This window comes from Oreochromis niloticus, linkage group LG13, assembly GCF_001858045.2.
Source record: "Oreochromis niloticus isolate F11D_XX linkage group LG13, O_niloticus_UMD_NMBU, whole genome shotgun sequence".
NCBI lineage: Eukaryota > Metazoa > Chordata > Actinopteri > Cichliformes > Cichlidae > Oreochromis > Oreochromis niloticus.
In genome coordinates, this window is record NC_031978.2 from 30,830,258 (window position 1) to 30,846,130 (window position 15,873).

At 38.6% G+C, this 15,873-nt stretch overlaps 2 protein-coding genes across 7 annotated transcripts in view; one reads left to right on the forward strand and one right to left on the reverse strand.

Moving 5' to 3' along the window:
• Window positions 1-15,873, forward strand: part of vps8 (VPS8 subunit of CORVET complex) — an 85,916-nt gene that overhangs the window by 10,310 nt on the left and 59,733 nt on the right. For 2 of the 6 annotated variants that reach the window (XM_005461432.4, XM_005461434.4), the window contains exons 3-8: window positions 2,296-2,426; window positions 3,594-3,690; window positions 4,527-4,559; window positions 4,848-4,902; window positions 14,267-14,272; window positions 14,626-14,750. In XM_005461432.4, coding sequence (XP_005461489.1) covers window positions 2,296-2,426; window positions 3,594-3,690; window positions 4,527-4,559; window positions 4,848-4,902; window positions 14,267-14,272; window positions 14,626-14,750 — 447 coding nt within the window. The remainder of the gene's footprint in view (window positions 1-2,295; window positions 2,427-3,593; window positions 3,691-4,526; window positions 4,560-4,847; window positions 4,903-14,266; window positions 14,273-14,625; window positions 14,751-15,873) is intronic. The other 4 variants (XM_005461433.4, XM_003456680.5, XM_019366341.2 and 1 more) reach the window with 3 other exon arrangements.
• LOC100690068 (DELTA-sagatoxin-Srs1a) lies at window positions 8,458-14,128 on the reverse strand. Its single transcript, XM_003456665.5, has 3 exons — window positions 13,525-14,128; window positions 12,560-12,653; window positions 8,458-9,130 (listed from the first exon to the last, which is right to left on the reverse strand). Exons 2-3 carry the CDS (start codon window positions 12,625-12,627, stop codon window positions 8,704-8,706), a joined length of 495 nt encoding a protein of 164 aa, XP_003456713.1. The 5' UTR covers window positions 12,628-12,653; window positions 13,525-14,128; the 3' UTR covers window positions 8,458-8,703.

Below are 15,873 nucleotides of genomic sequence, written 5' to 3' on the forward strand. Positions count from 1 at the left end.
GGTTGTAGAAATCAGCGACGATGCCCAGGCCTAATCGAGCTCCATTTGTGTTTCTGTCGTGCTGTAACAGACTATTTCAGGTTTACCATTCATGCATTACTGTCAGGGAGTGACAGTGATGGATATGAGGGGAGCAGTTGAGTAATTGCTAATGTGAACTCTGAAATGATCAATATGATGTGTGACCATATGAAAGCAGTGGCAGAGATACTAGTCTAATTCAGTGATGTTGAAGGCTGCACAAGGGTCAAGCAGAAATAAAATCAGATACTCGCTTTCACCTGAACACATCAGAACATCATTGGTCATTTTCAGTGATGTGTTTTTGGTACAGTGATTGTGTTGAAACCAGATTGGAATTTATCAAATATATTATCACCTTCAACCAGTCCAAGTAACTGATGGACCACAGCTGAATGAAGGTTTGGAAATGTAATTGTTTAAAATGGGGGGAGGGTTAAGCAAAGGGATGACAGTGGCTGTTTAAGTACTGTAGGCAGTACCAAGATGATAAAGACGTAGGTGCTCAAATGACAAATGAGAGAAGAGAGCTGAAAATGTAGCTGCCAAATTCTTATTATCAATCAATCAATCAGTCTTTATTTATAAAGCACTTTTCATACAGCAATGTAGCACAAAGTGCTTTACAAGTAGGAAAAAGTGTCTAGATATCCTGTGGGAAGACAAAACCTGTGGAAGTGTGAAAAAAACCTTATAAAGCAGTAAAACAGACATACACGGGGAGTTTAAGGATAGATCAAGGGGGAAAACTAGGGTGGTGCCCACTGTTTTGACTGAGACCAGTAACATGTTTCACTAAATTCAATGACTTGGTCAGTGTTAGAAGAATTATCAATGCGTAACTTAGATTCCCAGCCACAGTCAGCTGGTCAAATTTAAGAAGGGAACATAAAAGCAGAGTTGAGAACTTCCACAAGAGGGCAGCGGTCCTCTGGTTGGAGCCAAGTCTCAATGAGAAGAAAAATGTCTCATTTTTAAGAGGTAATGAAATCATTTTCATAATAACATACGTTTCCTTATGTTAGTTATAATTACAGAGATTTATTATGACCAGGCCATTTTGTCTTAAATTGTGACCTTGTGTCAGTAATTGGGACAACGACTGAGCATAAAGTATGGTTAGAGCTGGTGACAGCATTGTGGACATAGGACTGTAATGTGCTGTACTCAGTTGGTGAGGCCTGAAAGTGGAGCTGGATGATAAAACAGAACTACTGATGACTGCAGCAGCTCGAGAAAAGGACAATGTGGGATGTAAAGAGTCACATGGAGCAGTCTGCACAGCTCCTGATCCGCTAGGACTCGGGTACCTAACCGGCTGACGTGGTCTCTGTCGGTCCTTAAAAGTGAAGAATGCTTCCAAAATAGATTATAAGTGTCAATAAATCCTATAATGAGTGATGTGCAGGTGTTTGGGAGCCAGGTGTTGAGTTTTGATTTGTTTTGACAGTTTCAGTCAGGATTCAGACAGCCCCTGGCTTTTGGTTCAGGATTTCCAGTTTTTATATTCCGATTTATGATTTGGTGTTTTTGGTTTGGGGACATTATTAATCTGAGGTTTTAGTAATGTTGGGTTAAGCAGGCACAGGGACACGAGACACTGTTGGAGGGCTGCACAGGTTCAGTGTCTGAGGTGGAGCTGTGAATCTGTATAACTTCATCAAAAATTGCTAAAACCTCAGTCAGAATGTTTGATGGCTGAAATGGGACAAACTCCATGACGTAAACTTATTTACATGTGAATCCTAGCTCACGTGGGCCAGTCCTGGCAAACAGCCGGATGTTGCCCTCTGCATTTCACCAGGTCTGGTTTAGAAAGTTAAAAAAACTAAAAGACAGACAGAAGAAGAGACAGAGATGACATCAAGTGACAGCACGTGTCGGAAAGGACTCTGAGAGTTTGAAAGCCTCCTCTTGCAGGTTGTTTCAAAGCAGAGGGAGCAAAAGCACGGCCACCTTTACATCAGTTAGTAAAACTCCAGCATGTCTGAAAGAATCAAAGCCTCGGTGGCATTATTGGTCAACAAATGTTCTTTAAGGCACACATAAAATCTGCCTTCTCTCATCTTTGCAGTAGTGCTACAGTTACAGACATATTATAACATATAGACATAACTACAATCACAGAGTGATGCTACATTTCTCCTGTATTAACTTCCTTTCATTTGCTCATAGCAAATGCTTTTTCTCTCAAGACTGCACAACTTAAGGACCGTCTGCTGGGATTTGAACTGTTTAGTTGATGTGTGTTTGTAATGTTGTGCTCTGCTGCAGCTGGAGGATGAGGAGGAACCGTTTGTACTGGAGGACACCTGCATCCTAAACACAGACAACATGGATGCTCACTCCTGCGAGACCTCCTCTCTGGCCAGCTCTGACAGTGGAGACCCAACACATCTTAAACGGCATGTACACACACACACACACACACACAACCCCATTCAGCTATCTTAGTGAGGACCTTCATTGACATAATGGTTTCCCTAGCTCAGGGGTCAGCAACCTTTGACACCCAAAGAGCCATTTGGACCCAGTTTCCATGGAAAAGAAAACACTGGGAGCCGCAAATACTTTTGACATTTAAAATGAAGATAACACTGTTATTGTTTTTTACCTTTATGCTTTGTATAAACAACTAAAGTGTGTTGCTTATGAAATCTATGAAGTGCTACAGAGAAAATTAAATTTTATTTATCAAATGAACACATTTTGAACTCTTAAAAAATATAACAAAAAGGAAAGACATCCAGTTGAAGGTCTCTTTTAAATGAATTAAAAAGCTGAACTTAAATTATTTATATAGGAAACAAAAACTGTAGTGAGCGTCATCCTTATATCGCCTTTGGGATTTCGCAGCCTGTAGCGGAGCCTTGACTTGAATTTTAAAAATAATTGGAGGAAAGCACTATGCTGCTAAAAAATGAAAAATAAGTATTTGCAAAATATCTGCATAAATATTTATTTTACGTGGTTAATGTGTGTGGCGGGGCGTGGTCTGCAGTGCTGCTGCAGGGGAGGCGGACGCACCTGAGCGGCATCTGCAATCACGCCTCGCCGGCTTAAATTCTGTGCTCTCTCTGCTGTTGTGTTGGTGTGTGTTGGGCTGTGAGCTGCAAAACTACAGCTGGCTGTGTGGCTTCACACATGGAACACACACACACACACACACACACACGAAATCACAAATATAAAACGTTTTTCTCTTGAAAATTGCTATTCTTACATTTTTATGTAGAGAAAAAAGAAAAGTGATGATCTGAAGAATCAGACTAAAATCAGTTCATACAAATATTTCAGTTTGTCAGTAATTTTAATTTGCAATTAGTCCAAATTTTTAGTTTAAATGCTTTATGTAGAAGCTTTATTTAGGAGTATAAATTAAAGGTGTGTGTCTCTTGAGTGTGTTGGGTGCTACTTTGTAGTTGCTGCTGTAACGGCAAAAGGAAACAACGTTATTCTGATAGTAGGAGAAGCAGCCAGCCATCATGTTTTTGCATGTAATTAAATTAATAAATGCATTTTTGTGTGTGTGCTTTTCTTTACCTCTGTTTTTATGTGTGTCTGTGTTAAAGAAGGAAGAGGACAGTGGACATGAGTTCAACAGTTCATGGATGTGTCCTTCGACACAGCCTGCTGAAGGGCATCTCTGCACAGATCGTCTCTGCTGCTGTAAGGCTGTAACACACATCTCAACCATCACAGCTGAACACAAATGAGTTCTGATGTTTCCACACTCGTCTTTGTCTTCTGGTAACTTTGTAACTCTGGACACCACCACATAGAATTGTATACACGCCTTTAGCTTAACTGTAAGGGCTTTAACAAAAATGTTAAAGCCATTTTCAAACACAGTCCTCCATTTTCAGAGGCTCAGAATGAATTAAATAGATGACCTGTTCTCTTAATTCAAAACAAATGAAGCTGATAAGTGTTGACCTTTCATTTAGTAACTGTTCACTGGAGCTCTGCAGGTGAAGCAGACCATAAATAAGCTAAAAAAATGAAACAATGATTCTGTCAGAGATAACAGGAAGTCAGTGTGGTGTTCACTGAGCAACACTAAAAAACCTGGAAGAGCACAAAATATGCAAGTTCTTTCTTTGTAAGAGCGTCACAGCATCTGTATGGGGCTTTATTTATAATTTCTAAAAATGAATTCAAGCTGAAAGTCTGCACTATCATCATGTTTGATTTCATTCATACTGCCGGTTTGTAAAACTCACACACACACAATCACACATCCTTCACAGAAACACAGACACACAACATGTTTACAGTCTTACCCTAACATAAGAGCTGCTTGACCCAAAGCTAATCCCAGTTCAAGTCTGTACTTTAACCTAATCTAAGACTTCTTACCAAGCTTTAAAATACACGAGTGGGTTTTTATCTCTACGAGCAATCTGAAAGAGTTTAGCACAGAAAGTGAATAACACAACTGCACAGTCAAAATCTGAATTTCAAACGTTCTTCATTCTTAACTAAAACATTTTGTCTTCACTCAGGACAAAGTGGACGCTGGACTTCCAACAGCTATAGTGAGTATTTTTTTTAAGTAGTTCATCTCAACACAAAGAGTTTGTAATGACTGAATATGTAAACCTGCATCAATAATGAAAAATATTTTACAATACGAAGGATGTCTACATACTACAGACATTATTCAGCACATAGTAGAATGTAGACAAATAATGACAGGAAGAGCAGAAAGATGGCAGCCCGTCAGCTGGAGTCACAGCTTTGATGTGTTTTGTCATTTTTATTTGTCCATTTTAAAACTTTTCCATGTTCAGTCTGCTCTAAGCTGCACGTTCCTGTGTCTTCAGACAGTGTCGGGTGTCATTGCTGTGGGAACATCTCATGGTCTGGCTTTGGTCTTTGGTAAGTCTAAACTGTAATACTGTCTATATAGATTTACACTGTCAACGATATTTTCTTTGAGAATATCTTTATCACTTTATCACCAGTGAACCAGAAACAAACCCATAAATAGAAGAAAAACCCCAAACACTTCACTTATTGATTGATAGGAATCTCAGTCTATAACTCGCAGGTTCGTGTTTTAATAGAAAACATATTCAGGTTTCTCTCATGACGTCATGCATGTCTTGCGAGTCGCTGCCATGTTGGACATAATGCATCAAAACAGCCTTTGACACTGTGCTCACACCATTACCTTATCCTGCTGTGCTGTTGGCTGCAGCAGTCACAAAGACGGAAAGAATTTCTTCTTTTTATCACTTTCCTCCTGATCGGGACAGAAGAGGAAGGCGGTGAATCACAAACGTTGGGAGCCGACAGTTTACAGGAGATTATGCTGTTTGCATTTCATTACAGGTAAGCATCTTCTTTATGTGATAACAAAATGGATTACATGAGTATTGTAAGTTTGTTTTGCATGTAAATGAAACATCGTTGAAATTTTTAGGTTAAAACTGAATTAAACAAATGTATATTAATATTCCAAATTATAAACAAATGTTTCAAATGTCTGAGCTGTTTCAAGCAGAGTTTTTAATTTTATATCCCCCTGTTGTTTTCAGGGGCAGAGAGTGATAACCCTGTATCACCTGACTACACGCCGGCTGGTTTCAAAGATATCAAGTCATCACAGAAAAGACAAACAAAAACATGATTCTGCATCATCTGCTGTGATTATCTGGACAATCTTCAGTTTTTCCAGTTTTAGAAGTGTAATGACTTAAACAGATTTGACTGCAGATGTTTGTGTTGAAGATACACAACACTGGTTTAGCCAACTACAGCATTTTACCTTCAGTGTTAGTGTTATCAAGACGCAGATGAAGGATAGTGATTGTCACATCACAGCTATGTGGCACTGGCAGACAGAGAGGTCATCATTTAGGACCATGTCGGACTGTGCTGCGCTAAGGGGGAGATAGCTCCTTTTACTAGTGTAAACAAGCAGCTTGGAGCAGGGCAACTGTGAGGTTGCTGAAAAACTGGCATCAGTTTGAGTACATGTGGAATGTGTCAGTCCAGGTTTGATCACTTAACCATGAAGACGCTGATGACTTGATAAAAGTGCACGCGCTGCCTTTGCTTCAACTAAATGTGTCTTTGCACTGTTCAAACATATCTGTGGACTGTAAAGTGTTTGTAATACATAGTAAATATGAAATTGCTTTCCATGAATATCTGGCTCCACAGTCTTTAATCAGTTACAGTTCATTTAAATTAGTTGAGTGTAGTTATGTAGTAATACTTTATGGATAAAGGCAAATTTGCTATGGCTTCAAAGTTACATTAGAAATGGGAAATGAACTGTATGAAAGTTTAAAAGCAGAATGTATATTGCACAAAGTCATGATGTTTTCCTGTATGCATCAGAACTGACTTCCTGACTTAGTTTGCTTGAATAAAGACCGTCTTTATGTGATTGAATTTTATTTATTTCATCACAACTGTAAGTAACCATTTGTTATCAGGAAACATTAACATGATCACAATTATTAGAACTGCATTTCACAATAAGTATCATTGCAACAACAGTAACAGTACATTGTAACTACGTTCCAAAGTGTTGCATGTTGTGTTTTCTAGACTGCTAGAAGCACTCTGCACTTTCTTCCATTTTCACGCCTGTAAATTTCAGATGATAGGTTTCATATTGAGCATATTAACTGCCTCAGTACTCTAGCATTAGGATATGTGTGTTTGGAAAGCCATCTGTATTTACAGTTACTACACAGTACCGATGTTTCAGCACTTTTTTCAACTACTGTAGGGTTGGCTGTAGCTCAGGACGTGGAGACATCATCTAATTGGAAAGTTGGTGATTTGATCCCTGACTGCTCCAGTTAGCAGCTAACGTATCCTTGGGCAAGATATTGAACCCCAAGTTGCTCTCCAGTGTAATATGTCTGTGAAGGTTCTCAGTCATCCAGGTCATTGCAGTCTAAGGAGCTTGGAAAGAAAAAGCGTCTGGACTGAGTTCAGTGAAGAAACTTCTCGGATGAGAGGTGAAACGTCTTCAAGCAACTTAAAGAAGTCCAGACGCTTTTTCTTTCCAAGCTCCTTAGCCTCCAGTGTAATCAACTTGCTGTGAATGGATGAAAATGGCTGTATGAGAACCAATCCATTTACTTGTGATGGCCTTTGCCATTTAAAAAGTACAGGTTTAACACTGTTTAATATTCCTTACTGGACTTACTGGTCCAAGCAAACAGTCAGATAACTGCCATGAGCTGGTTGTATATCCAGAGAACCGTGGTTTTGGTTCCACACAGCTAAAATGGATCGACTTCGGATTCCTGCAGGCCAAGCGGTTAATATCTTTGTATGGGAAGGAAATGGATGCAAGTTAAAGACGTGGGTGAAGGAGGCAACATCATGTATTGTATTGGAACGACTTATATTACAAAATAAGCAAATGATAAAACAATTTAATAAATATATTGTTAAAAAAAAGATAACTGCCTTGAGTTGAAAGAGAGCTCATGCCTACTAATAGAGTCAAAGCACTTCTACTACAAGTCGTATTTACCCAATAACACACAAAGGTAAAATGGTAAAGGAAAGTATGGTGAAAAAAATAGGAAATAGTTCTTAAGTATAACCATTCATGTATGATTCATTCATCACTCTATGGCTGTTACTTATTTCATCCATTGTGCCCTTGGGTTCAGCAGCAGGTCCACCTCTGAGTGGCCAAAGAAAACCAGCATGAAGACTTTGGAGTGGCCCAGTCAAACCTGAATCCGATTGAGATGCTGTTGCATGACCTTAAAAGACGTTTTATGCTTGAAAAGCCTCCGAAGATGGTTTTAGTAAAATAATTTGCAAAGATGAGCGGGCCAAAAAGCGCTGTAAAAGACTCACTGCCAGTTATCACAAATGCTCGATTGCAGTTGTTGTTGTTAAAGGTGACCCAATCAGTTATTAGGTTCAGGGGCAATCCCTGTTTCACACAGGGCCATGTACGTTTGGATTTTACCCCTTAATAAGAAAAACACCTTCATTTAGAATCTGCATTTTGTTTACTTGTGTTATCTTTGGGTAATATTCAAATTTGTTTGATGATCTGAAACATTTAAGTGTGACAAACATACAAAAACATAGGAAATCAGGAAGGAGGGCAAACACTTTTTCAGTGTACTTGGTGCCATCCTGGCATGCACCAAACATTTTTGTTCATTTCTGCTGAATCATCTGACATCTTGGAGTTTCAGTTGACTCCAAGTTGACTCTTTAGCACTGAAAGTGTTCAAAATTGCTCAAGGTCCTTCCATCACCATTAGTGATCCTTCACACCTTATTTCTGTCAGTTTGAAAGGGAATTTTATCTTAACCTTGTATGTATTTGAGGACCACCATTAGACAGAATGGACCTTACAGACTGAGATAATAAACAGTCAAAGAAATACTGCTGGAGAGTCTGGAGGTGATGTTGAACAGAAGAGGGAGAAATTTAAATCAGGTAAAGGTTTAGATTTTTTTAATCTCACCTTGTACATTATACATTGGTTACAAAGAAAACTTGATTTTGATACATACAAATCTTTCATGAATCAGTCGAGAGAAAAAGCACACGGTATCCAATCACATGCACTCATTTACACTGAAATCAGTGTAACCAGTTTTACCAGTTGATTGACCCTTGCAGTGTGGGATGACAGTGATTGTTTTATATTACTTGTGTAACATCTTGCGTCTGTTGGGTTAATACATCCCCGTGTCATTGACATCCACCCTCAGGATTCCTTCACCTGAATCTGACATGGAGGCACTGACAATAATGTAGTCACCTTCATAAGAAATGCAGGACCCGTCAGCCTTGGCTCTTACAAAACTATTTTCACTCCCGTTATACATGATGTCATAAAGATTGTAGTCACAGTCGGTTCCTTTGTCAAAGATCCCCACGGCAAACCAGTTGGAGTAGAGGTTTCGATCATACGGCACGGAGAACATGACAGCCATGATGTGGCTATAGTCGTTCATGTCAGGATTGAAAAGGTCATAGGTGAAGACTCCAACTGCTCCAGTTGCACTGCCGGTGACTTTGTTAAACAGTGCACTGGCTTCAGAGCAGGGACCTACCATGGGTGGCAGAGGGACCTCACATTCACCACTCTCATTGAAAACCCTAAGCATGGAGACACAGTGTGTTAGATGGGTCTAACAGAAACACTTTGACCAATTCTTCTGGTTATATTTTCCAATAAGTAAACACTGTTTATCTAAACCATGTTACAATAATGCAGTTAATAGGACACATTACATGGAAGACAGTATTGTAAGAGCTGAACAAACCAAGTTTCATAGGGCTATGACGGTTTTGGTTTTTCATTCGCATTATTGAAGTTACTAATGGAAGAAAGTGATATGTTACAATTTAATGTATAATGTTATTGATTTACTCCCAATAGAACGTAATTCTTTACATAATAAATGTAACACTAAACTTATACCCACATACCTACTCCAGTCCTGATCCTGATAAGGCGAAGGTATGGAGGAGTTTCATTTTAATGAATTGAATAAAAGTGAAAAACAGGAACCAGCAGAGCTAAAGATGAAAGATGAGCTTTGTTTTTGTTAAACGCACAAACATAATCTTTGACTGCTTGGTTGAAGTTAGCATACACTCTGCTGAAACATCACTGGGATTTCTTCTTCCTAGCTTTGTGTTAGTGATTCTGCATATAAGCATTGTGTAGGTGTGCTGTCTTTACTGGTGCTTGTAGAGGATTGATGGTGTTTGGACTAACTAGAGCAGATGTGTCAGACTTATTTTATATCGTGGACCACATACAGCCCATTTTGGTCATTAATGCGTGAGACTCTCCTTTCTGTCAGTGTAAAGAAATTACATATTTAACTGTTTTTCTACATGTTTATGTAGAAAAATAAACATGTTCTACATGTTTATTGCATACTTGCTGTCACATAATGGTATGATCCCAGTCTGTCTTTGCATGTGAATGCCTGCATGGTGTGCCCATTAAAATAGCCCCAGCCCCGCCTACATGGATTCTCAGTAGGGCTGATGTTTTGATTTCCACATACCGACGGGCCATCAATAACTGACCAATGAAATGACCTCACGGGCCGGATGTTTGACACCCTTGCACTGTAGTGTGCTGTTTACCATCATCAGGAGTAATGTGCATTTAATCCACCTCAAAGGTTACACATTGAGCTGCTGCTTTTCATCTCCCACATGAAGTGTGGTAAGCTGTCAAGCTACAGGCAAGCTATACAACTGTACATAAAAATGTGCTGGATCATTATTTTCTATCCACTCCTTATGAAGATCATTGAAGAACTTCTGATGCAAGTAGTGGATTCATTAATTTTAGGATTTTACTTTGATAAGAATTTGCAAAACAAACACTTTTCCTCTTTCCACTTGCTCAGATGTGCACTGGCTGTCTTGGATTTTGCAGAATTTGCCACTGTTTTATTATATTTGTGCTTGTGAATAAGTTTGAATATACAAGCAAAAACATGTCAACAATGATAAACCCAAAGGTTTAAAAATGATTATAACTAACTATAATTACTTAAGTGGTCATCCATCATGGTTGGGCTGGAACTTATTCAAGCTTTCATAGGACAAGAGACGGAGTACACCCTGAACAGGACATGTCACCAACCTATCTCAGTGCTAACATAAAGAGACAGATAACCATTCGTACCTACAGCCACTTCAGAGTCACCAGTTAACTTCATTTGCATGTCTTTGGACTGTGGGAGGAAGCCAGAGAAAACCCATGAGGACTCCACACAGAATGGCCCCAGAGGGCTGATGGATTCAAACCCAGGACCTTTTTGATGTTAGGCAATGTCGCTAACCACCACACCACCGTGCTTTAGACGCGTGGATTTCATTCTGCAGCCGTCTTATGGATTATAGCTTGGGAATCATCATTATCTTGGCACAGACTGCTTTTTCTTGGCTCGACAGCATGTGAACTAAAAGAACCGTTTCATTGTTCACCATGAGGGCTGACAGGACTGTGGTTGTTGGTTTCTGCATGCTAATGGATGCTAATTGCATCTTTACTGTAGCAATATGGAAGAAATGACCAAGCAGCGTCTTTTTTGTTCTGGAGCACCACATCTTGAGAATTCATGTCTAAATAAAGGCGACAACTTCTCTGCTTCATCCTCATGAATAGGGATGGGTATCGTTTAGGTTTTATCCGATACCGGTGCCAAACCGGTACTTTTGAAACGGTGCCGGTGCTTAAACGGTGCCAAACCGGTGCTTAAAGAATGGAGAACACAAAATTGGTCCAAAAACCTCTCATGTTCAGCTGTTTTTTTTGTAAAAAGATAACAATGTTAGCCTTTTCTGCAGCTATAGGGCATATATGGTCTCACTCTTAGCTGGAAGCAGTGCTTAAACAATGGAAAAAACACAAACTTTGTCCAAAAACCTCTCATGTTTAACTGTTTTCCACTTTTTCTTTGGTCATTTTAGCCTTTTTGGCCAGGGTGAAGGAGTATCTGCCATCAAACAAGAAGACAGCCGCATGTAACTACGACGGTGTTTGCTAGTTCACCTTACATGCATTAATGTAATAATGAGGTTAGCCTACTCAACGTTAATTACACACGAACAACATGAAGCTACTCACGCAGAGGAGAACGGCTGCTGCTGCCATCATCATCCTCATCATTTCTGCTACACTGACAGGGCTAGGGGCCAGGACTCTCCTCTTCGGGTTTTTGGGGGATGTTGCTAACTCCGGGTCCGATAACAGGCACCACACCCGCAGTAGATGTGCACGGTGTGAGGTCTCGCAGCAAGCTATCAAACACGGTGCATTTCTCGGCTTTAAAAAACCCCGCTATGTGTCGCCAGGTGTTTCATCAGATTTGAGGTGTTACCTCCTTTGACAGTATCACAGTATCAGCTTAAAGCACTTGTTGCAGGCTGCTGAGTTTGCATCTTTTGCTGTGAAGTACAGCCAGACTTTGACCGCTTCGCCTTGGGCGTTTTTAGTCTGTAGCTCTGCTCTAAAAGAACGTATGTACCTGGCCCCGCCTACTATCCTCGGAAACGTAAAATGATTGGCTAGAATTGGGTCAGGAAAAAAAAAGCACCGAAATAAAGCACCGAAATGTGCGCTGCTTTTCGGTCTGGTTACTACCGTTTATGTCAGAACCGGTGCCCATCCCTACTCATGAATGTGTTCCTCAGATGGCATGCTGGAACCAACAACCAATGAGGTCGTCCCTGCACCAGTGACCATTGCTTGAGTTTAACAGCAGCCAGTTTGTAAAATCCATGACAGACAGCTTTCTGGTTCTTTCAGTACTCAATCTTTGCAAATTCCCCTAAAATTCAAACATTACATAGAGAACTGGACTATAATGACATCATTGATTCGTATCTGTAATGTGGTTACTAAATTTAGAACATGACAAGTGTCTGCAGTGTTCCCATGTGCATGCTGAGTAGATTTGGGCTGTTTGTATTGGCAGCAAAAGATGATTTATGTTGCATTGAAACCATTCTTGAAAGGACTTGCATCAAAAGGAAAGTACAGAAGTAACACCGCACCTTGGATTGGCCAGAGTGTAGTAGCCAGAGTTGTTGGTAATCTCAACAGAACAGCTGCGATGAGGCATGGTGTTGATGTGATGGCAGGAGGAGGCTGTGAACCAAATCACAGCATTTCACTTATATCACCATTTTTAAAGAGAAGGTTGGTCAAACGTAGTCAGCTGTGTTTTACTTAATCTGTGCATGATGTGGTGACAGTAGCTAAAGCCTTTAAATAGAAAATGCAATCCATTTTTCCTGTGAAATCACAAGTTATCATTTGAATTCACAACAACAGTTGACTAAAGGTACTTCATTATTATAAGGCAGTATTATTGCAGAGAGGATCCCAGTGATTAGACTGTCCCGTACAAACATGCAGGAACAACTTCCTTTGTAAAGGTGGTTTTGTCACTAACAGAAACTGTGACAGAGTTACAGTGGTTTAAAGAGCCTTTGTAAAATGGGCCAATGGTAGAAAAAGAATGAAGAAAGATGAATTGATGACGTTTAATATGAAAGTCTTAATAATATAAGACAGTCTTGCTGGGGTGGGGTCCGTTAGACATGCTGATGGTTTGGATTAAGTAATTATTGGAATGTATATTTTATATGTAGCTGTCATTGTTAGTTTACATTTACTTTTACCATTTAGCACCTTTAATTACATAAAGCATGCTTTCATTAATGTATGCATGTTTTATTTTAGCAACCTAAATTTTCTTTTTTTCTTTTTTTTTTACCTCAGCTTCCAATTAAGGGTCTAACCAATAAAATGGTTGACTCAAGTTTTGACTGTGCCAAATATCCAGACTCTAAAATGACACTCGGAGAAATAGTTGGCAAAATAAGACTAATCAATAAATAAATGTGGTGCAGAAAATCTGGTATTGAAACGCAGATATTACCTGGAAATAAAGCCATAAACAGCATCATTAGCTCACACCAGTAAAGGTAAGTTTGAATCATATTGGAACACTTACCTTTGTATGGTTTGCTGTGAAAAATACAAAAATAGCTGTTTGAGCAAACGGATTGTTAGTCTGGGTATGAAAGAGTCCCACTGTACATTAGCTGTTATCACACCAGGTTATATTGACTCAGGTAATCAGAATGCACCACCTGACTCCCTTATCTCATGTTCAGTATCAGCTTCCCACCCCTCTCTTTCTCTGCCGTATCTAACAGTGGTTAGACGGATCCATGCCTTTGGGAACACATTTAGTAGAACCTTTAAAGTGGTTATCAAATGTTTGTACAAGGTGGAATTTCAGGATGGTACGGCTCTACAGCGTGTGTTACACAAACTGCCATACATAAATGTACTCACCACTTAGCTTTTAAGATGGTTTGATTTTCCTAAAAGAGATGAAATCATGGATTTCTGTTTACTTTGTCTTAGCATTATTGGTTTGGTTATACTTTACAAAATGTTCTTTTTTTAATAATTATATGAAAAACATGTAGAAGTCCCTTTTAAACATTACAGATGTGTAACTTCAGTAACAGCATCCAGGCAAATTTCACTTTTATTTCAGAGACACACACAACACTCAGAACAGCCCGCCGTACACACTTGCTAATGAGCGAATTTACACACACACACACACACAGGGAGTGATGTTCTAACTGTGATGTGGTTTAACTGGAATTTGCTCAGTATTTAACTTGTAGCAGGGCTGATCAGTGTCTCTCTGTGTTGCTGACATTATGATGCCTGAGCAGGAAAAGGTATGACCACGTCTGTCAGATCCTCCTGAATGTTGTTCGTCTGGCGTTCAGCCTGAACCATCACTCTTTATGTGCATTTTGGTTTGGCTAACTTACTTTGAAGCATGTTATTTGGTTTTATTTGTTTATTTTTATTTACAATACTTTGATTACTTTTATGGCTCTTCATTTAGTTCCAGTTTTGGGGGGGGTTGTTTTGTTTTTTATGTTTAAATTTAATTTATGTGTTATTTAATTCTGGTATTGCACTCGTAAAACTGAGGACTGGGTCAACTTTCAGTTTGTCTTTTGCCTTTTTTCATTTTTTCCAGTATTTCCCTGCTTTGTCAGTTAAACGTCCTCTTCCTCTCCAGATGCCAACCAGGCCTTGCGGCTTTGTCTGGGTACCAAGACGACTGGAGCAGAGTTTGGCGCCGTCTCTGCCCTGAGCATCAACCATGACTGCTCACGACTTCTCTGCGGGTTTGCCAAAGGACAGGTAAAAGATAAAATAGACTTTATTTGCCACTAATTTACTTTTTTTTTTTTGGTTACAGCTGCCAAATAATAATAATGATGATAATAATAACAACAGTTAAATGATAGTGCATGTCGTGACTTGACACTGCTGAGGTGTTAGCTGTAGTCAGGTGGATGAGCCCAGGACTCTAACTGTTGTTACTACCCGTGGCCAGTAGGTGGTGTATGAACACACTCACTAATTATATGTTCCTGTATGTGATATTAACACTGAACATTTCATATAGAAACAGATGATTTTTATCAGTTGTAAGGTTTAGGACATTTTGGACAATGTCAATTTGAGATTTAACAATTTAATGTCCTGTAGTGAATAATCCAGATTTGGCGTCCCATCACAGACGTGTCCTGCAGTTAAAAAAAAAACCTCACATGCTTTGCAATTTAGCATCGCCAGGGTCATTAGATTGAATTCACTAATGCTCATGTTGGTCAGATGAAATCTGAAATTCGATAAAGGACAACAAAACTGCTGCCAAAATAATTCTTAAATTCAAAATAGCTGTTCTCCTTTTTAGGTTAGAACATCCCTTTAAGAGGCTTTTTTTATTGTTTTTAAAAACGTAACATTAAGCTGCCAAATTTGAAGGATGTATGTATGTGTACATATATATATATATATATATATATATATATATATATATATATATAATATGTATATATATATATGTATATATATATGTATATATATATATATATATATATGTGTGTGTGTATATATATGTATATGTATATATATATATGTATATATATATATATATATATATGTGTGTGTGTATATATATGTATATGTATATATATATATATATATATATATATATATATATATATATATATATATATATATATATATATATATATATATATATATATATATATATATATATATATATGTGTGTATATATGTATGTGTATATATACAGTTAAGGCCATAATTATTCATACTCCTGGCAAATTTTGACTTAAAGTTACTTTTATTCAACTAGCAAGTTATTTTTTGACTGGAAATGACACAGGCGTCTCACAAAAGATAATAAGATGATGTACAAGACGCATCATTGTGGAAAAAAATATTTCTCAGC

Excerpts from the sequence above, each read along its gene's own strand:
- LOC100690068 (XM_003456665.5), bottom strand. The coding sequence starts at position 12,627 with ATGCCTCATCGCAGCTGTTCTGTTGAGATTACCAACAACTCTGGCTAC. Across the intron at positions 9,131-12,559 it reads TACACTCTGGCCAATCCAAG|GGTTTTCAATGAGAGTGGTG; the intron begins GTGCGGTGTTAC and ends CTCCATGCTTAG.